The sequence below is a fragment of the Cydia fagiglandana genome, chromosome Z (assembly GCF_963556715.1).
Source record: "Cydia fagiglandana chromosome Z, ilCydFagi1.1, whole genome shotgun sequence".
Taxonomy (NCBI): domain Eukaryota; kingdom Metazoa; phylum Arthropoda; class Insecta; order Lepidoptera; family Tortricidae; genus Cydia; species Cydia fagiglandana.
In genome coordinates, this window is record NC_085959.1 from 16,036,312 (window position 1) to 16,058,637 (window position 22,326).

The 22,326-nt window shown below is 38.0% G+C and overlaps 3 protein-coding genes across 10 annotated transcripts in view; 1 reads left to right on the forward strand and 2 right to left on the reverse strand.

Annotated features, from left to right (window-relative positions):
* Positions 1 to 4,995, forward strand: part of LOC134679035 (insulin-like growth factor 2 mRNA-binding protein 1) — an 84,547-nt gene extending 79,552 nt beyond the window's left edge. For all 7 annotated transcript variants that reach the window (XM_063537839.1, XM_063537841.1, XM_063537845.1 and 4 more), the window contains one exon: positions 328 to 4,995. In XM_063537839.1, the coding sequence (XP_063393909.1) occupies positions 328 to 420 (93 nt within the window). In that variant the 3' untranslated portion in view covers positions 421 to 4,995. The remainder of the gene's footprint in view (positions 1 to 327) is intronic.
* Positions 4,996 to 5,715: 720 nt separating this feature from the next.
* LOC134678661 (uncharacterized) lies at positions 5,716 to 9,843 on the reverse strand. Its single transcript, XM_063537307.1, has 7 exons — positions 9,441 to 9,843; positions 8,859 to 9,011; positions 8,253 to 8,438; positions 7,425 to 7,466; positions 6,887 to 6,940; positions 6,240 to 6,362; positions 5,716 to 6,146 (listed from the first exon to the last, which is right to left on the reverse strand). Exons 1-7 carry the CDS (start codon positions 9,589 to 9,591, stop codon positions 5,761 to 5,763), a joined length of 1,095 nt encoding a protein of 364 aa, XP_063393377.1. The 5' UTR covers positions 9,592 to 9,843; the 3' UTR covers positions 5,716 to 5,760.
* Positions 9,844 to 10,999: 1,156 nt separating this feature from the next.
* Positions 11,000 to 16,117, reverse strand: LOC134678936 (uncharacterized). 2 transcript variants are annotated; one of them, XM_063537692.1, is made up of 7 exons: positions 15,992 to 16,117; positions 15,770 to 15,886; positions 13,247 to 13,408; positions 12,769 to 13,020; positions 12,252 to 12,284; positions 11,964 to 12,149; positions 11,000 to 11,265 (listed from the first exon to the last, which is right to left on the reverse strand). In XM_063537692.1, the coding sequence occupies exons 1-7, from the start codon at positions 16,026 to 16,028 to the stop codon at positions 11,108 to 11,110; spliced, it is 945 nt and encodes a 314-aa protein (XP_063393762.1). In that variant the 5' UTR covers positions 16,029 to 16,117; the 3' UTR covers positions 11,000 to 11,107. The 2 variants fall into 2 exon arrangements, with proteins under 2 accessions (XP_063393762.1, XP_063393761.1); XM_063537691.1 differs by lacking the exon at positions 15,992 to 16,117 and having other exon boundaries at positions 15,770 to 15,943.
* Positions 16,118 to 22,326: the final 6,209 nt, after the last annotated feature.

Here is a 22,326-nt window from a genome sequence, read left to right on the forward strand (position 1 = left end):
ATACGTATAATAATCGAATTTATATTAATTATGGTCGTGATCAAATTTATTTTGGATGTAAACAAACATTTGACGAACTTAACCATATTTTGAAACTATGGAAGCGGAAAGGATTAAAATACTGGGCCAATTGCAGCATCTGCGAATGACATTGATTTATATGCGGTGAATACGTGTAACATAGCTCATGATCGTACAAAATAAAATGTAACTACATCGTATCGTTTAATGGAAGACCATAGACACAGACATAATGATCGCTCTGATAGTTTAGTTGATTCGCTAGATGAAACAATGTAATGATTGGTGATGTTGTGTTGGTTACAGTCGGCTCAGCGCCGTATCCGAGCGATGGTGGCGCAGGCGAGCGCGCCGGGCCGCCACCGCCGCGCCGCGCCGCCGCCGCCCGCGCAGCAGTAAACCGTCGCCACCCACCCGCGCGCCCACATACCATCTCACCCTCACCGCCTCACCGCCTCGACCCTCGCTCCACCGCCAGCCGCGGCCGGCCTTCGCTGTCTGGCGAGTACCGACGGTCGTCCCCAGTGTATGACTTGGTGACTTTGACGGTACTTACCTCGTAGTTAGACATATTCATAAGAAACTATGATAAAGTTGCTGACTTGATAGGTTCTACAAGAGTTGTCTGACTGTTGCGCAGGCAGGCTGTTGTGTTGGCAGCATATTGTGTCCAAATGTTGTTGTTGATATTATTGTAGTGAATTGTAATTAATAACTATTGATAAATCCATATTTTTACCCCGGGATTATATATGTTGATGATGATTAATATTTGAATATATACTATTCATATACACTATTTTCTTAACGATATAGTGCCACTTAAGTATATGAATCTAATGCCGCGCATATAGTTTATTGTTATAGTTTTCATACCATGTTATTCTGCTACATTATAAAAGAGTTGTCATATACCGCAATAGTTAATGATTATGTTCTCTAACTATACATATACACATGTTGTTAACAATAGCTATATTATCACTCCATTATTATACAAACGAGAAGTAAATATTTTGTTTTGTTATAAAATAATAGATTAATCTGTTATAATCACTACACTGTTAATATTATTTAAAGGGTGTGTGGGATACAAACCGACTACTTAGGAACGGATATAAACATGATATGGCTTTACCGAGGAGGCTCAATGAATGAACAGACAGATGCTTTTGCGAGTATATTGTAATGATTTAAAACGATACAGAATTTGCATTTGTGCATGCATGCTGATAAGAATGTTGTACAATGATTATACAAAATGAACGTGTGTGTTGGGTGCGAAGTAAGTAATCCAAAGAGAGGCCGCCGGTCGTGTGACGGGCCGGCAGCGAGACAGCCTTGACTAGACTAGACGCGCAGGGCGGGCCGCCGCGCGCGGTCGCCTGCCCTGTCCTGCCACGGTGATGATAAATCCACCTATGATGGATATAAATATTTTTGATATAATAGTAATTGTTGGAAAGTAAGAAATAAACGTACGAGTTTTAATTTGTAAGTGATTTGTTGATCGTTTTCTTTGTAATTTTGTCTTTGTTAGCTTTATGATGTTTTCTTGTATGAAACTATGGTAAAAGATTTTGAGAATTTAGAAGACACCGTAGCGTTTAATGGTGCCAGTGGAAGCGTATTGTTTGAATCTATCGTGATATGTTTTATTATTGAAATGTACGATTTGTGTTACTATTGTGCCAAGTGAGATATTTTAACTATGAGATATTAAGATTAAGTGAATAATATCAAAATTAATGAAAAGCTAAGATATTTATATTTATAATTGTGATAATAATATATGGAAGTTTTGGCAAAAAGAATGTTAACATTCTTATTTTCATTTAGGTTGCTTTCTTTTATCAACTAAATGTATGTAATATCCCAAATGCATTAAAATAATTTTCATATCATTTTGCCTAAAATAATATACTTAAAAGCTTTTGCTAAAAGGTTACGCCTATAGTAATAAGCCCGCAGTGGCGTTGATCAAAATTTTATATCTTCCTATTGGATGTAATTAATTTTGACACAAAAAATTTGTAATGCTTCCACATATTATTGAAAATAATCTCACATTTGGCATGGGTCCTTATAGCGTTCCAGTATTATTTAGGATTGACGGTATATCCGCGTGGTACTTTTATAGTATACATTTGGTTCGAGTTATATTCGATAGCCTCGTCGTGCCGCCTGCAGTCTGCCCGGGGCTACTGACGAGACGGCCGGCGAGGCGTTCCCGTACATAGATGGGCCGACTGTTAAGATATGCTGAAACGTTAAAAGGTCGTAACATTAGACTTACACATCAGACATGTAATAATAAAACACACCCTTGTACCACTAATATTGTCTGCAGGGAGCTGCGCCCGCCTCGCGGCCGAGTGCAGGCACGCGCGCCTAGAGGCGGGTGTGGCTCCCTCGAGTGCTTGGTATGTGATGTATTCGCTTCCGTTTGAAATACATATGTACGGTCGTCGACTTTACTTAATTAGTTACTCATCAACTTGCACAGTGATACAGAAACCTCGACCTCCGCGATCAAACCGGAGAGTGTTCGCAACTGACATGTAAACCTTGGACTACATAGCATATAGAGCTATAGCTACTTAATGTTATCAATTCATTTGATATAGAGTTTACAGTCTAGGAAATAACGAAAGACTGACAAATCAATACAAAATAGTGCTTGTTGGCACTCCAGAAACATCAGGACTTAGCCCAGTTGACAATAGAAGAAACTGACTGACCGAGATGGCAGTTCTTACAGAGTACGAAACTAATGGATTCCGTGAAGGGCAGTGCAGTAGCGAGCATCTGTAAATACGTTGTGTTAAAAAAAAGTATTTGATTTGAAGCTTTATTGGACAAGCTATTTGCGCGCTGGTGTACATTATAATCATCAATCGGTATGTTATCTGACGAGTTTTCGCCTAGCTTGAGACGAGTCGCGTTGATGGGACATAGACAGTCGGTGCTAGACAAGCTAGGCAGTGCGTCTGTTAAGGTTAACAAGAACCGAATGTCGCTGACTCATCGACTGACTGCATATTTTCTGTGCTTGTATTAGGGTGCGGCCACACATATCGGGAGTAGACGGATATTCGTAATTGCGTGTCTTTCATTTCCCTTGGATAGCGAGATACGCCATCACGAATATTCGCCGAAATCCGATGTGTGGCCGCAGCATTACATTGCGGCACGCTTCACAATTTACAAAGTTCCTTTTCGGGTATTTATTCTGAGAAAAATGACAGCATTAATCATACATTCCAATACATGACATCAGAGTTGTTAAAGGTGCTGACACATTTTTTAGAATTAATATCTAGGTGTAATCTTTGCTAGTCGCTTTAGTTTTTCGTCAAACTATATACTCGTATTGAGGGAAAACTATTGAAACTTGTCAAGAAGATGCCCACCTGCTGTAGGGCCAAAGATAGATCACTGACTTTGCATTATCCGTAGTAGTTTGGTCCTTTTCGTGGTTTTATGTGATGTCGTGCAAACTTCTGCTCGGCAAAAGTTTGGATACGTTCATTCTGCCGAAATGTAAAATAATGAATGTTTCTTGGTGACTCAATTTACCTTATAAGGATTTGTAAACTAAATTGACTACAAAATTCAAAATGCAAATTTATTAGTCATGGTGTTAGCAGTTTATTCTATACTTCAATGTAACACATCCCATTGTAGGGAAATAGTATGCATTCTTAATGTTGCTGTTAATTATAATGTGTTGAATCGATTAAACGTTCATCTTGGTGTAACATTTCACATCATCATCATAATAATAAATACACAACACAAGTATTGTTCATATTATTATAATTATACTGGACAAAAGATATCGGCCGCTCATGTGTCGTGCGGCAGTGCGGATGGAAGCCGCCGTCGCGCCGCACGACGCACCGGGCGGCGACGACCCATCGGAGTAAATGTACGGTTACTTTCACGACAGGAAAAGTGTACATATACAGGCATGTTGTTTATTCCTTCCAAATATAAAAAGAGGGTACATTATGATTTGTAATGTGTTAGGCTGCAGAAATAGTTTTAGTTGATTAATTGTATCGTTGTGAAGTAGTGTTAAGTTGAGTATGACGCGGACGGCGCGCGGCGCGCGGCCCGAGACTGAACTACACCCCTGCCGCACGCGCCGGCGCATCCATTACTTTACATGTCATTCTCGCTATTGATATACTGCGTCATTCTTGTTTGATGGTTCTACTGTTATTTACATATTTCTTTCTCATGTGTGTGTAACCACTGTTTTGTGCATTTGGTGTGTGATCGACAGAATTACCAATTTCATTTATGTGCATGATTGTATTTTATAAATAAAGTCTGTGAATGGAATGATACAATTTTATTATGAACGTTATTTAGCGGAGAAAGTCGAGCACACATAGCATTTTTGGTACCTAATTTAGTTTACGTATTATTACTGTATTTGTTGTAACTTAAACTTGGCGGGAATGTGGAGCACTCAATCTATTGTTCGTATGTTACACTCCCTTCAGTCTTAATATATATTGATGTTCCATCGAGTCTATAGCTAATAGTGTTTGTATGTATGTGAATGTACGTACATAGCCGGAAGGAGCGCGGCCGGCCCGGCGCGGGCGCGGCGACGGCGCTCCGTTTAGATAGAGCTGTTATTGTTGCTTGTAACATAAACGTATTAAGGTCCAATATACATACATTTTATCAGTTAAACGTTCAAACTTCACTGTTTGAACACACATTTCACCAAAATTTTCTTTGATTATTGTTATTTTTAGAACCATTTTAATTGGTATAAGTTCTGAAACTAATAACTACCTCAATATTACTAAATGAATATGATAATTATCTTTGTGCATGTTTTTGGGAACTGACTTTGAAACGAAAATTCAATATAGATAAGATTGCTATTTTAAACATAGTAACAGAAAATTGTCAAAATTAGGTTTCTTATCGTAATAAAAGTAATGAAAATTTTGTACAGTATTATTATTTTTACCTTTACCTTTTTTGACACTTCGATTTTAACCCTTTACCAGGCTGACATTTACAAAATTGACAATCGAATGTCAGTCTTACTCATCGAAAATAGAACACATGTTTGAAGTGCCATATTTATTTATTTATTTAATCTTTATTACACATAAGGAAATACACTGTACAAAAGGCGAACTTAATGCCATAAGGCATTCTCTACCATATGTGGGAAATATATATCCCTTAGCCTGGCAAAGGGTTAAGGTGAAGTGGGCCAGAGTCGGTTTTACCCACTTGGTTATTAGACGATATCACACCGAGGCGGTTTCCGTCTAACACTTGACGTATCGTGCTCAAACCGCGTCGGTGTGATAACCGCCTTAGTAGTAGCAATAAAGAGAATAGATAGTATGGTATCGTCTTGGGTCGTCCCACTCGTTTTTCGTCAAGTTCTTAAATTAGTACTATTCTGCTTTCGTCACTCATTCTAGATTCGTTCCAATCGTCGTTGGCTTTCAATGTAGAATGAGTGACGAAAGCAGAATAGGACTAATTTAAGAACTTGACGAAAAACTAATGGGACGATAATTTCAGAAAAAGTACATTTATTTATTTAATCCACTTGGTAATAGGTAGTTAAGGGCCTAAATGATGCTTATAAAATTCTATCCAATCATTTCATATCGGACTCTGCTAACAAGGCTAATCCTGTATACACTCAATAAACAAAGGCTTATTATGAAAACATTTTTATCTATTCTTATTTTAAGGAGAGCGACACAGCGCATTTCTGGGGTTTGTAAAGCAAAATGCATTGTTTTCCGGAAGGGGTATTGGCAGGGGTGTGCTGTTTTCTAAAAATACCCTTAACGTTGATTTGAAAAGGAACGCTGGCCATTTATCTGTAGTCGTCGGAGTGGTTGGCACTTTCGGATGAATTGTATGATGTGATTTCGATTTGTTCGTTGTTGGGGTGGTACTTGTATCTCTCTTGGATACAGTTGTCCCGTTCGCGGGTGTGCTTTTGTCGGTTATTATCGAGCTGTTTGCATTTGTACTGCTTGTGTCAGGTGTTGTTGTTGTAGTTTTATTGTTTTCAATATCTGCGTTTTTATCCGGCTCTCCAATATCTCCAGACCTGCGTGGATTTTCTGCAATAATAGTAAGTACATTGTACATTGTTGAAAGTAACAGGTAAACAATTAATATAAAAATATAAGTATATATGGGAAATATAGACTTACGGTAGCTACTTCTACGCATTTGCGTATTGAAACGTCTGCGGCCACCGAATAGCTGGCTCGTTTTCCTTGTAGCTTTCCTCGTTGAAGCTGTCGTCTTCGTAGTAATTGTACTCGTTTTAATTTCTGTTGACAAAATACACAGAACTCGTCACAACTTAGGTTTAAAGGTCGAAGCATACCAGAATGGTCGGCACCGGTATTCATATTATGAAAGCCGCAAGGATATCACTGTGACAAGGTACTAAGTGGCCCAGAAATCAAGTTGGTTGACTGTACAGCAGCAGAGTTTTTGAAAAATCGTAGCGCTAAAAATGTGAACATTAATTTTGATTTCTTGAGGCTTCTTTCTCTAGTGTAGTAACTTCATATATTCGAAACCTTAACACCTAGATTTACTAATAAGCCTAGAACCTTTTAACTACCTTGGAAGAAATTTATTGGTCAATATGCAATTGGTTGATAAACTTGCTATCGATAAGAATACTGCTTAATTTCAAAGTTTTGCTGTAAGTAATAAAATTGTACTACATACTTAGCTACTTACCTGTTATAATCCATAATAATATGTGTTATATAGAACGCTAAAATGATTGACCTTTGTTGGCTTTGGAGCAATCGATTAAAATGAGAGGTATTTTAGGACCAACCTCTAGCCGTTTCTTCACGGTTTTCATCATAGATAACCCTTCTTCTATAGGGTCCTATAAAAAAATATTAATAAAACAAAATAGTCAGACCAAGAAAAGTCTGCAGCGGATTTGATAGCCCACGCAGTGCACGTATTATTTTAAGCGTCAAACTTCTATGAAATTGTAACTTTTTTTGGTCCGACTCTATATCTGTGAAACAATTTGACAAGAAAATCAAAGACAACCAGGGCTATAACCGCGAAAATCGAAGTTCGTCATTTTGAGAAATTATCACAATTTACCCTTAATCAGTTATGTACCCTTGAAATTTAATTAACGTAGTTCAAAAAAAAACACGGTCTACCTGAGGTGAGAGGTGTAAAATGTCTGCAATTGTTCATAGTTTTGGTATTTGATGTTAAAAAATCATTAGTGTCCTATCGTTAGTGTTATATATTCTATTCTATCGCTTAATCTTAGATCATAATAAAATTCTGCACGCAGCAAATTCTAAAACGCGGCACGACATCTAATAATTAAATAATCACAAACAAACCATAATAGTATGAGTATTCCGGGAAGTTACGTCGAAAATTTCCTGTAAACAAAATGGTGATCAATTATTTAAGTACCTACCGATAAGGATTTTTTATACGCTCATCTGCAGACATCGTACCTACATTTTCCAGCATTTTTGGTGCAGCGGAGTGGTGTAACGGAATTGGTATTAATAATTTCAACCCTAACGATTACGTTACGTTAATATTAACCTTAATTTACCATTTCAGTTGAATTTATCTATACCAATTCCGGTAACACCACTCTGCTGCACCAAAACTGCTGGAAAATATACGATCATTGTGCATCTGTGTGTCAACATCTTGTCTCTGATTTTTAAGTTTATGAAAAATATAATGACGGTATTAGTTATTATTAATGATAATTATAATTCTAAGTTGTCTATCAATGGCTGGTACTCGCATGATATGAAGTAAGTATGCAATATCTATCTAAGCTAACTCTGCACCGAATGTACAAACGACAGTGTGTCAATGCTACCATAAACGTCAAGCCATATGAAATTGGGACGTTATAGTGGCAGTGCCAAGTCGGCTTAGACACTGTATGTACCTAGTACGCTACCTAATAATATTAAGGTGCTTCCACACCCCGGTAATATCTAGTGAATAACACTTTGCAACCGTAAGTAACTAGGTAACCCTATCACACAGTGTTGCTGCACAAAAGTAAAGAACACAAGGCAATGGTGTGATTTTTTGACACCAGCAAGAATAAAATATAGGTACCTACAGGTAATCTCATGTCGGAGGAGATTGCTTATTTAGCTGAGTATTTAGACTTCCTATATCTTCCTAATGCTTACGGCGAGGATATGAGATCATATTCGGATAAATGGGTGGTACTGGCTCAGGCATTATGTCATAGAAACGCCTGGAAGGGACCGGTGTGGCTGGTACCGGCCACCCCCACGGGTCGGGGGGCGCAGCAGGGTACACCAGGGCAGCATAGTTCCGGCGTCCACTTGGTATTTCGGCTAATGTGTCAGGACCTGTGAAAAAGTATCGCATTTTATTTTAATTAGAACAAACAACAACTTTAACTACAAACAAAAAATTTATATAAGTTATCGTCCATCAAACTATGCTACGATAGTTCGGGTTAAAAACATCGAAATGTCGGGACGTGCCCCTAGCCAGCCGTGTGTTCTAAGTTGAATGTATGTAAGAACTTCACTTCGCTTAGGTAAGTACTTTCTTCACGCTTTTATAAATTAAGTATATCACTCAGCCACCTTAGATGAAATTTAGTATGGAGATAGATTTGAATCCCGGAAAAGGACATAGGTAATAGGTATTTACATACATACCTACTTATATAGTTCTTATTATGGCAATCATCATTCTTCGCGGGTAAAAGCAAGTATACTAGGTGTAACATAAAATATGTACTTAATATTTGTTACCCTCACTTGAAATCGGCACTTCGGTTTTCTGTTTCTCTGTGGTGAGTAACGATTCGCCGGTGGAGCCATCACCCGCGGTAGTCGCGCAGGTTGACTGCTCCACTGTGACGGGATCCGTCGCGGCTCCCCCAGAGCGCTCTCGCAGCAGTTTAAGATACTCTGCAATGGTTGTCATCGGATAACACAATATGTGACGGGTAAAGGTACCTTTTGGCGGTAGCACAGAATAAATAATAGGACTAGGTACAGAAGACTCACTCTCTAACAAAACGCGTCTGTTACGATCAGGACAGATATGGCCGCTAGGTGGCGACAGCGCCACGCGCGGCTTATGGCAAACCCCAAAATTGGGGTCGAGCGGATGTACTTTTAGCTACCTGTAGCAAAGCGACGACATCGCGGAGTGAGACACGCCTAGCGGTAGGCGCTTACGCTATATTAACGCCGCTCCAATATTATTGCGGCGCTAAGCGACGTAAGCGCCAGCCGCCATAAGGTATCTTTTGCCGTGGAACGTCACATATTAGTATCCGCAAGTGGAGTAGATAGATGCAGTTGAATTCAGGATTAAGCAGTTCTGCTACGTACCTGATTTCAGGATATCTACTAAAAGCAAAGCCTGATTTAATCTGTCGTCGTCCGTCTCCACGGGAATTTCATTGACGGGGGCGTCGAATAATCCAGGTTGAGTTATCGCTGCTACACACAGTAAAAAACCGGATAAAAATATGTACATCATAAATAAAAACACTGTATTGTTATTACTGATAGAAGTGAAATTGACTTCCCACTTGCTGCACGAATTTTATGTGCAGCCATGCTCGTAATCTGTAACGGAAACTGTTAACAAATAAAATTGATAAGAAAGAAGTGAGATGCAAAACGTAACCGACTTTACATAGCCATATAAAAACGTATTATGTATATAGTTTTCGCTTACCCAAAGCTCAGTCTCCTTTACCACGCTTTAATCGCAATCACGCATTGGTATTGTAAGAAAATATAGAATGCATAACGTCGTCAACAAAGGTATATGAGCGAACTTTTTAACAAGCTTTTATTAGGTCGACCTGTATGTAACTATGTAATGGAATCTAAGGTAAATAATTTAACCATCTTTCAAGGATCGTAGCGTCATGAAAATTGGCAGCTGTATGTAGTTCTGATGACAATACAATATACATGGTACTGTCGAACTGATCTGATGATGGAGACAGGAGGTGGCCATAGGAACTCGCGACCTGTATGTAACTATGTAATGGAATCTAAGGTAACTAATTTAACCATCTTCCAAGGATTCTAGCGTCATGAAAATTGGCAGCTGTATGTAGTTCTGATGACAATACAATAATATGGTAATGTTGAACTGATCGGATGATGGAGACAGGAGGTGGTCATAGGAACTCTGTGATGAAACAACGCAACCTAATTGTGTTAGGGGTTTTTAGAATTGTCTCGATGAGTATTAGTTGTCTGTCGTAAGAAAAGTCCAGTCATCGATAAAAGCTTGTACCAAAAATTAGATTTTTGCCAAAAACTTATTTGTAGCTGAATTCTGCTAATTTATGTGTCACAAAAAGCAAGCAAATTTGACCAATACTACGACTAAGTATAAAGAGAATATTAGCTATATATATAATTCATATGAAATTCCGCACAAGAAAATTTTTTTTATGTGTTTTTAGAGGATTTGACAAAGTTCTGCAGAAGTAGGAAATTCGCAACAAGTGGCTTATTGCGACAAACTTAATACAAGTGCCTAAAAAATAAATTAACTAGAACTAAACCTAACAAAAAAAAAATCCCTAAAACCTACCTTCTAAGGCCCCTCGGCAAGGTGCCCATGACGCAGGCAGCATTCCCGCGCTGTATAGCGATAGCAATCCTTTGCGCGAGAAAGCTGCCCGCGCGAGAGTCCCCTGTTGCCTCCCTTAACCGCTTACCTAGCTCCTTAAGGAGCCCACGAATTGCGAATTGCGAATTTCCAACCTTTCGCACTTTTATCGTAATTTACTACTATTCTACTAGCATCTAGTGAATTAAAAGTCAGAGTTTTTTTTAATCAATATTTTTTTTACTTTAACAGATTAATACTTACCATTTATTTACAAACATATACAGTGGTATATATAAGTATCAAGATAAATATCAATAATTTAAGTATCTACGTAGGTAAGCTGGTATGACTTTGAGGATGGAATGTGCCGAGTTATATGTACATTTAATAACACTTCCCCTGCAACCTGTAGGGAAAATTATTCTGTGCTTGTGCTGCCTACAGTCACTATTTTTCTTATTTTGTTTTTTGGAGTAATATTTATCAGTTTGAATTCTTTTAAAAGTTCTGAAGCTACCTCTGCTTCTACTGGATCGGTATTTTCTATGTACGTTGAAGCCTTTTTATGAAATGTAGCTGCAAATAAAATAGTGTTATACTTACTTGTATATGTGACGTCCCATGGGTAAAGTTGGCGCCGTGTAATGCAACGTAAGCGCCAGCCACCACAAGTAGGTACCTATTCCCGTGGAGAGTCACATATATTCAATTCAAATATTTACAAACTATAAGCTATAATTAGTAAGCGACAATCAATTTAAATTCACAATTATATTGTTTGCCACCAACGCGGTTAAAAAAAGATACCTCTACGTTGCTTTTAACGTGTATACTAGGTAGGTACTAATATGTAGTTTTTTATTTTTTATAACCATAAACATACTTAAAAACAAACTTAGAATAAAAAGTAACCTAAAATTAAAACTACCTACAAAACTAAAACTAATACCTAAAAAAAAATACATATATATAACATGATGTGGGTGATCTAGCCGAATATGTATATGTATATTAGGCTAGATCACCCAGGTCCGAACCCTGTGGAAGGGTTCCCATAAGGCTGGCTGCGTTCCCCCTTTGGATGGCTATGCCGATCCGTTGGGCGAGGAACGAGCCAGCCCTACGGTCCCCGGTGACCTCGAATATTTTTTTTGAGAGCTGCCGAACTAGTTAATGGGCCCCTGGGCACCACGGTCCCAGAGTTTCGGCTGCAAATGCCGCAAATATATGCCGATCCGTGAGAGCTATGTAGTTAAATTATTTAGTCTTCTTACCCTTTTTAGAAGTTCGTTGCCGAAATGTACGCCCATTAGAGGTGCGTAGAGATTTCGAAGTGGTTTTACTAGATGTGTGTTTAATATTCTTAGTACTTTTTGTAGGTATCTCTGTTGTTACCGTCTTTTGAACAATATTAGCTCTAGTTGTTGCTAGTGTTGACGGACGGTCCGGACGTCTAAAAGCTATCAAGCAAATTAAAACATGGGATATGCAGGTAATTAACAGTTTTTGTTGTAATTATAAGCATGTAAGGTTATTTTATACAAGGTTTTTTTTGTACTTACGGAGATATTTAGGAAATCGACGAGGATGAACATCTGTAAAATATTTGGTAGGTAAATAAAAGTAAAATATTTACCTACCCACTTTTTAATATAAGGTAAATAAACTCTACCAACTTACTACAGCATAAAGTGCCTTGAATTGCTTAGAGAAACGGGCGGTTTTGGCCGACCTCTGTTTAACTTATCGACATGGAACACGACACGAGTATATGGTAAATTAAACTAGCTGAGGTACCCGGCTTCGCTCAGGGAGCTTACATGAGAATTGTGTGGTAGTTGTAATTGTAATAAATTATTACTTACTAAATAATATTTATTAATATGTTCTGTACTTGTTGATTGTTTAGTATTTTAATACTTTGGGATATCTCTTATCTTAGCTAGGTATGATCTTATTACATTAATATAACATTACCCTTGCACTTTACAGGTAGCAATAAATCTTTTTACTTTAGGTATTATATAAATAATTTAAAATGAATTCATTTTAATAGTTGCTATAAAGTTATAAACTGACCGTAAAAAAAAGAATCAGGAAAGAAACGTCTCCAAGGCCTTAGTGGTAGACGCAGTGGACGCGGCTGTCTTGGTGGATTAGGTGCATCGTACAATGGCATCGTGTAGCTGTAAGTCCTCGTGGTGCCGAGGTCTGCCCACCGCGCCGGAAACATGGGCGCGGCGTGACCCATCGGGGGGTGCCACGACTGCCATGCCGCGGCGCCTTTATTGGGTGTGGTGGAATCTCTTTTCTCGTCGTGAGGTACTTTGGCTGCGGAAACAATGTGTGTTGCGGACAACTATTGAAATAATTTTATTAATTATAATACATATAAGTACCTATATGTATTATAGGTAATATACTAGAGGAAATCGTTATGTATTTCAAATCGGAACAATCAAATAAATGTAGGTTAGTAGGTATCTACTTACAGAAATTTGCAACACAGAATTTTAGGAGCTTATTGCAATTTACTGTATTGATTATAAGTACTAACTTGTAGTTGTAGAAATAGTGACAATGGTTGGATTTAGCGTCGATTCAGACATTCGATTTTCCAGGAAAGTAGTTGCTGGCGTTGCTGCGCCAGTGGATTGTTCGACCATCGCGGTAACATTCTCGGCTACTTCAGACTTTTGGCGTAATAGCTTGAGGTCATCTACGATAGAAATTAATTAGCTACTTCCGCAATAACCAGGAAATTAGGCATACTTATACGTTGCATGTACAAATACTCGTAGCTTATACCTGTAACACGAGCAAATAATTAAAACATAGATTGTACTCCTCAAACGGTGACAGTTTTGTTCAACAACTTTAAAAAAATATGAAGTATTAAGGTAAATGTACGCTTCACCGAATGCTTAAGCCCTAAACTTACGTTTAATTTTTTTATTAGTTCTGATATTTTCTTACGAATATGTTCAATACTAAAATAGAAACATAGATAAATTTGTCCTCATTTAAACATACCTATAAATTACTGAAATGATTGGAAGTGTATTAAAAACATTTTTAAAGTCATTTCTTCCAATTTCCTTGTTTGTACCGTTTACCGAACTAAGAAACGTGATTTGCACATTATACCGAATAGGGAGCCCGCATTACCGAACTAGGAAATAATTGTATGAAAATATGGTGTTGAGTGGTGCTCAAACTTCAGTAGTTCACTATTAAATCCCTACTATGCTTCGTTTTTTAGCATTATAAAGATGGTAAGCGATCTTGACGTGTCTTTTTTATTGAAAAATACTTTTGAAAAATAAGTCAGTAAGTAAGGTACGCAACAATTATAAAACATGTACGCATGTGTTTAAAAAAATTTGGCGGTTTCATAAATTTTGGCTCGTCCATTTTCTATGGAAGGGTAATTTTTTTTTCACGATTTCGGAGTTGGTCCCATAGTAAAAGTTGCTCAGTATAATCCCAAAACCTCCCTGGGAATGGGAATGTAGTTAATTTTTAGCCACCCTGTATGGGAACCCCGGAATTTCATAACAAAAGATAAAAGTTAAAAAAATCACAATCGCCCACGACGAGAGGAATCTAAAAAAATTTTTTGGACATCTAGGTTCGGACCACCCTGTATAAAATATTATTGCTTCATTATTTTTATTATCCTATTCAGTTTTTTTGTCCACATTCCAAGACTATTATCAGGCGTCCAATAAGTATGTCTAAAGTTTGAAAAGCGCTGGCATTGAAATAATGGTCACAAAAAATAAACATATAAATATCGACCTAGCCGTTATCGTAATAAGGATTATATTCTCATGAACGTCGAATAGAAACATGGCCAACGCAAACATGAGTTCGGTAGCAGAGACCATGGGTACCATTTACCGAACGGCCGTTCGGTGAACGAAACATGGAAAATATGTGGAACCTATTTCGCGAACGGATTTTGAAAATAGTATTTAAATCGTAATCAATGTGGTATAACTACAAATCTATCATTAAATTTAATACTTGAATCCATTACAAAACCGTACATGTGTAAAGTTCTTGCTAATACTGACGTAAAATATCTAAAATTATTGTTTGATAATAGTCTTGCCAAAAACCTTATTTTGATGCCAAAAAGTCGTAAAACATGAACATTTCAAACGCAGTTTTATAATAATATATATAGGTTATTGTTGTTCGGCAATTGCTCATAAAATTACAAATACATTAAGTTATTTGTGAAATTAGGTAGTTAATCTAAATAGTTCGTAATCAACCATTAAAAAAATAATTTCATAAACATACGCTTTCCCTGATTCCGGACGCTGTTCGATAATACCTTCCAATCAAATTGTCGGTGTACTCATCACCAAACTCACATTAAGCTTAATTTCTGATAATATGACTGCACTAAATTAATTAAATTGACTAAAATACACAAACTAATTAAGTAGTCACACTGAAAAACCATACTTTGAAACACAGAAATAAATTTAAAAGGTTTTATGACCTTAAGAAATATACGCAACTTCTTACCGATTTCTTTAAGGTTGCCCATACAAAGTGGCAATCGGCAGCAACGATCCGTTTCGATCAGTTGCCACGTCCCAACTGCGGGACAAATTGGCCGACTCTGAGGCATAGTGGAAGAGATAGGTATTTAACTCGTGGAAAAAAAATACGCAAGTAAATATCAGCTGTAAATAATCAACTTACAGCCTAAAATAGAAGAAATTCGGTAATACGGACGGATATTGAGCGTTCGGTGGAGCGTACTTTTACCTTATGACTCCCTATTTTTCATACAAAATAAAAATTATTTTCAATGGACACCATCGCCACACCATATCATTGTGATTGACGTTGCTTGTCACGCCTTAAACGTAACAAAATTCGCAATACATTGTGTCTTACCTAGAATAAACTTTAAAGTGTATTAAAAATCAAACCACAAGTTATTTTTAAAAGTCGCTGAACAAATGTTGGTCAGTATGAGGAGTACAGCCTACTGTTTAATTTTTTGCTCATATTACAGGCCACACCCGGTATGTATACCTATAGCGTAGGCACCTACCTGTTTTCAGCATGTCTATTAGAAGTAAAGCTTGATTCAACTCGTCGTCGTCCGAATTTATTAAAACGACCTGATTAGCGGTAGTCACATCATATTGTAATCTTTCTTGAGATAACACTATTAAATAAAAGCAAATAATAATAAAGGGAAAAATCATAACTGAAACTTTTCTTTCCGAGTACCTATACTATAATGTGGCGCGAACTTACGTAGTTTATCTACCGAATCTATGAAATTTTATTTTATGTGCGTAAACCATATAAAAGTACCTAGTTTGATAAAACAGTCGTCGTTTCTACTGTTTATCATTAGGTACAACACACACACAAACATTTTTTAACGCATTACACAAGCGTCCACGTGCTGCTCCACGTCCTTGCAAAGCGGTTTCGCGGCGGAGGCGGTATGTTGGTTCACGACAAATAAGTGCGATGCAGGTACCTGGCAAATGATGATGATGAAAGGTGACTCGCCATTCCTAAAATGATTTAATAGTTCTAATATACATTATGTTACAGAATAAATAATAGTATTACAGAAGACTCACTCTCTAACAAAACGCGTCTGTTACGATCAGGACAGATATGGCCGCTAGGTGGCGACAGCGCCACGCGCGGCTTATGGAAAACCCCAAAATTGGGGTCGAACGGATAGACTTTTCGCTACTTGTAGCAAAGCGACGAAATCGCGAAGTGAGCCACGCCTGATTATGTTTTAATATGTAGTTATAGTATAATTAAATGTACACGATTTAGTCCACGGGCCTTAGTCGTGCCGATTAGAAAATCATATGATGACATTACCACTTGGGTACACTTTTATCGTCCGCTGCTGAGCATTGGCCTTGTTACTCATTTATTTAAAAGTACCAAAAATATATCACGATGAAAAGTAAAGAGATAAATATATTATGTAATAGGTAAACAATGAGCACAAGGCCTAATACTCTACAAGTAATATATGTAAGCCTAACCCTACGAGCAGTGCCGGATTTACCACTAGGCTGAGTAGGCTGAAGCCTAGGGCGGCAGATTTTAGGGGGCGGCAAATTTGGGTCAAAAAAATATTTTATTTGCTATTCAGATAGGGTTGACCAGAATTATGCCGCTCCCCTATTTATTTGTAAAATTTAAATAACGAGCATTATTTGTCGATTTTGCCGCCCTCTGACAGATAGACGGCCAAACGGACAACAAAGTGATCCTATATGGGTTCCGTTTTGAAGTACGGAAGCCTAAAAATTTACCATTTTCTAAATTGACTAAGCCCCACGGTAAGCTCAAGAAGGCTTGTGTATCTGTCGTAGTCAGATCGTATAATCCGCCGTATTACATTACGGCTAGCCGTTTTCAAAAACAGGGGCGTTTTGAAATGCGGCGGTTCGACGATTAGCCGGATCGTACATTGTAGAGTGACCAGTTCTTTCGGTCGCCTACGTAACCGGAGTTTGACAATGTTTGCAATTTAATTTATTTCTACCATGGTCCCACCGCACTACATGTGTTTCTTTTCCAAAACATTTCCTTCACAACTTAAATAGACGGAGCCCCGCAAGCGGGGCTCCTATTTCTGGGCGGTTTGCCCTTCGGGCATCTGAAGTTACCTAACGAACCTAACCTAATTACCTACCTACGCTTTTTTCCCCAAAGTGTAATGTTTTCACGGACGTCTCACTTAATCAATAGGTAGGTAGGTTAGGTTCGTTAGGTAGCTTCAGATGCCCGAAGGGCAAACCGCTCAGAAATAGGAGCCCCGCGAAGCGGGGCTCCGTCTAGTTAAGTTGCGAAGGAATTTTTTTTTTGAAAAGAAACAGTCCGACAAAATCCAGATTTGATGGACACCCCAGCGTTTGTCAAGCAGCGCCACGAGTGTTAAAAATGGGAACTAAAAACTGTCAAAGCGGCGGCTAATGACTCGCTGTATTACATTACGGCTAGCCGTGTTGAAGAACGTATGGCGCCGAATACATTCCGGCGGATTCTCATTCAGCCGCATTCAATACGGCTAATCGTTAAACCGCCGCATTACAAAACGCCCCTGTTTTTGAAAACGGCTAGCCGTAATGTAATACGGCGGTTTATACGATCCGACTGCGACATATCAATTGCGTTATTTCTATCGAAAAATTTTCGCGCTCGCTACGCTCGCGCTTTAGCGATCCATTTGTATAGCATAGTCTCTCGAGCAGACTCGATGCCAGATCCGACCGAACTCCTTAACCTTGATTCTCAATGGCCAAAACCCAGGAGTATCCACCGATCGCCGATCAGATCAGGAAAATATAAAGAGGTCGCATCGTCATTGAGTGACAAAAACAACCCACATAAACCTGTACTGTATCTAGAATAGTGACGTCACCTTATAATATGCATTTTAATGTGACTATGGTGCGTTGTACTATTTAATTAAACGTCTCAGGCCGCGTAGCCAAGATGCCAATCGCTTACGCTCCGTAGCGATCGAAACGCAACTGTCACTGTCACACTAATATGGAAGAGTGATAGAGAGACAGAATGCTTTTCGTTGTCGAAGCGATAGCGATTGTAACCTTGGCTAGGCGGCCTGATTGGAAAGTACTTTAAAAAGCTATAAGCGAGGTGGATAGGGGCGGCAAAATCGGCATAGCCTACGGGCGGCAAATGTCTAAATCCGGCACTGCCTACGAGTTAATTACAGTAGGGGAAGGTCGGGTAAAGCGAACACCCCAGGCAAAGTGAATTCGGGCTCCCAATCCTAAACTACCTATTCGACTTTGTCGCACCACGCGCCTATATGATGTTCAGGATCCATCGTTCTATGAGCGGCAAGCGTCACAGGGAGCGGTCGCTGCGAGCGTCGTCGGTTAGGAGTCAAAATGTGTTTTTAGTGCAAAATATTCGATTTTGAAAGGTAAGTACATTGTATGTTATTTTGTCATGGTAATTATCTCGAATTTTAATTCAAGATGCTGCTATTGCTTATTAAAGTATCTTCCTTTTACAACGCATTTCTTTTAAAGCAATCCAACGGTTATTTTTTTCTAATACTTAATTTGTTTAACTGACTGAATGGGCAAAGTGGATCGGGCAAAGCGGATAGCATGTTCACTTTGAATTTATTAGGTGAATTTATTGTATGATAATATTTTGTTACAGACGGTATATAAATATCAAAAAAACTGGTCAAGTGCGAGTCGGACTCGCGTTTCAAGGGTTCCGTACATCACACAATTTTCGACAATTCTTTTTTTGTACGTGTAACATGACGTGAGTGAAACGTCTTGAAAAACCCGAATGAGTCGATCAAGTTTTCAACACATGTAAGATGAAGTTTTCTGGCGTGGTGGCTTATATCTCTGCAAATATGCAAAGTAGCTTAGATAGGAAATTAAATGCCGAATAAGAGTACAAGTGTCTAAATGCGAAGACTGAAGACCGAGCTCCGCGTAGAGCTGAAAACTCGGAGCGTCCGACGGGTCGCGCTTCCTACAACTTTCGCAAGTGTTTTAACCCTTTGACCGCCGTTGTCCGGTATAGAAGACAACGATAGAACGATACGCTGGCGCCGTCGTCTTGTATACAAGACACAAATTCAACCACTGAGTTAATGTGAAAATAATAACAATTACAATTTCATTTACACTCGTGTTCATATTTAAGGTCTTTGTTTTTTCATTTATTTGCTTTTTAAGCCGCTATATAAATCCCTTCTTTTATAATAAGGCATTTAAAAAAATTGGTCCAATTTTCAACATTTTTCATGTTCCTCGTCGCCGTTGTCTTGTATAAAAGACAGCTAGGGATGGGAATGTTAACTCGATATGGGAATTTTTAAAGTCAGAAATATGTTTTTATCTAAGTATTTGAACACTTGTTAATCGCCAATTTTTTTCAACGAATAGTAGGTAACTACTTACTAGAATACGTAGAACGAGAGTCAGATAGGCATAACTATATTTAAAGTTCAGGTAGCTTCTTTAGCTCTATAAAGTAGAGTCAGACAAGTAAATTTGCCATTGTAGATTGTGGACTATTTAATTGCAGAAGAGATAAAAAAAAAATTATGTTATTTTATAGCTTAGTGGGAAGGGATACACCGCAGCGACCGCTTCGCACAAGTGTGGTACAGGGACATACCTGTTTATCAGACTTTACTTTTATTGTTATAACATTGAAGTTAATGTGTAATTTTTTTGTAACAAGTCGTTGAACGTTTTTTTGATAAGAGTTTACCTATAGATTAATGTAAACCAAACTGAAATTATAATGATAGATTCTAATTCCGGAATAATATCTTCACTCATTAAAAATTCAACCCACGTGTAATTTTCACTAAAACAGTTCCGGTATATTGACTTTATCGACACATGATGCGCAGCTTTAACGTTACGCCAATAAAGTTTACGTACCGACAAGCGCTTACGCCGTTGACCTAGAGACTATTATTACTTGATCCGCGCGGAAACAGTCCTTGTCGGTCTGCATTGCGGGCAGTCCATGGGCGCCGTTGTCTTGTATAAAAGACTTCTCGTACAGCCTAGTGCGGCGATATCACGTCTTGAATCGACATTGTTTAGTGGTTGTTTTTTATGTTAAATCCCTATATTTTAAACATTTTCGGGTGTAAAACATATGTTTAATTTTGGCAATTTGGAATGAAATTAAAACAGGATAAGAACAAAGCTAAATTAAAAAGATTTTTACCATAATATTGTAAATATCGATATCACTATTTGCAATCCCTAAACTTTTTATTAGTTGTTTACTTAAAATTTGCTCTGGCGTGTGAGTGAGCGTCTTTGCGGACTAGGTCCGGCGGCCAAAAGGTTAAAATCGAAGGCCGAAGAGAGTTAATACCTACAGGGTGGCCAAAAATACGTGCATTCCCGTAGCCAGGGAGGGTTTGGAATTATACTCGTACCTACTGAGCAACATTTACTATGGGACCCAAAATCGCGAAAAAAATGTATTCTCCCATAGAAAACGGACCAGCCAAAACGTATGAAACAGCCAAATTTTTCTTCGCTATTTCGGGGTTGCACGTCGGCAACGGGAATTCACTTACTTTATTTTTTGGCCAGCCTGTATAGTGCTTTTTAAAACACGTGACAATACCTAGTAAGTAGTAACCCAATCAATCAGTACTACAAGTACCATTGCGGCTGTGTGCCAGATACAGCCTAGTCGCATTTTTTATTTTATCTTCAGTCCGACTCACGCTTGAAGCTAAAGGCACGCCTCTTCGGGAAGCTCCGGATCTTCGGCCTTATGCGGATATCGGCCTAGGGCCTTCGCAATAGCTGTCTACATCACGTTTCACTTAAACCATTGCGGCTGTGTCCCCAAAAAAACCTAGACCGCATTTTTGTTCTTAAATCCGACTCACGCTTGACTCTAGATTTCTAATAGGTTTTCCTGTCATCTTTAGGTAAAGGACTATTTTGTGTATTTTTTTCAGAATTTTAGACTTAGTAGTTTCGGAGATAGAGGGGGGGAATGGTCATTTTTTGTCTATTTTCTTGAATAACTTCTAAAATTTTTATCGTAAATTAACAAAAAAATACAAATGAGATTCTCACAATGAGCTCTTTCGTTTGATATGTAACACGATATAGTTTGCAAAACTTTGATTTTCAATTTTATGGTTTACCACCCAAAAGTAGCCCCTATGTTTAAAATTTATTTGTTGACGTTACAGACCCGTCTTTGGGTCACAGACTTACATATGTGTACCAAATTTCAACTTAATTGGTCCAGTAGTTTTGGAGCAAATTGGCTGTGACAGACGGACGGACAGACAGACGCACGAGTGATCCTATAAGGGTTCCGTTTTTTTCCTTTTGAGGTACGGAACCCTAAAAAAGATCAATCATTGCTCCTGGCTAACAGACATCATGGAAATGGCTATCAAAATGTGGATTCGCTGTGTTAAAATATCTTCAGAGATGCCGTGAAGACTTATGCTTATGAAATTAGTGAAAATATATCAAAAGTTACTTATGATAGCTTTTTCTAATTAATATTATTGAAATGATCTTATATTTATTAATTTTCACTTACTTATTAAGTTCACTAAGATTTGAGGAGTGATATTTGCTTTGCCCGGAGGCCTGTTTCACTTTGCCCGGCACCCTGGGCAAAGCGAATAAAATATCTTTTTTACGTTTTGTTCAAAATTGCAGCAATTATTAAATATTGGAGGCTATTAGTGTTGATTTAAATTAAAAGTTTATTAAATAAAGACTTATTATTGACACTTTTTTCATTTTCCTGTTATGTCAAGTCAAACCTTAAGGTGTTCACTATAGCCGGACTTCCCCTAATTGCGTCAGTTTACCGTCCAGTGTCAGTTTCCGTCCACTTGTCGGATTAGCAAATAAAACAATTCATTTTTACTTTGTTACTTTCAAAATATAATTTTTAAGAAGATAGATAAATTGTTTAGATATTAAGGATTGCAATAAGCCCAAATTTGTACAGCATCTAAGGTTTAATATTCAAATTTCGTCATGTGAACGAAAACTAGAGCTGGAAAAAAACTAGCGCAATGACCCTATATATACTTAGGTAGGTAATAAC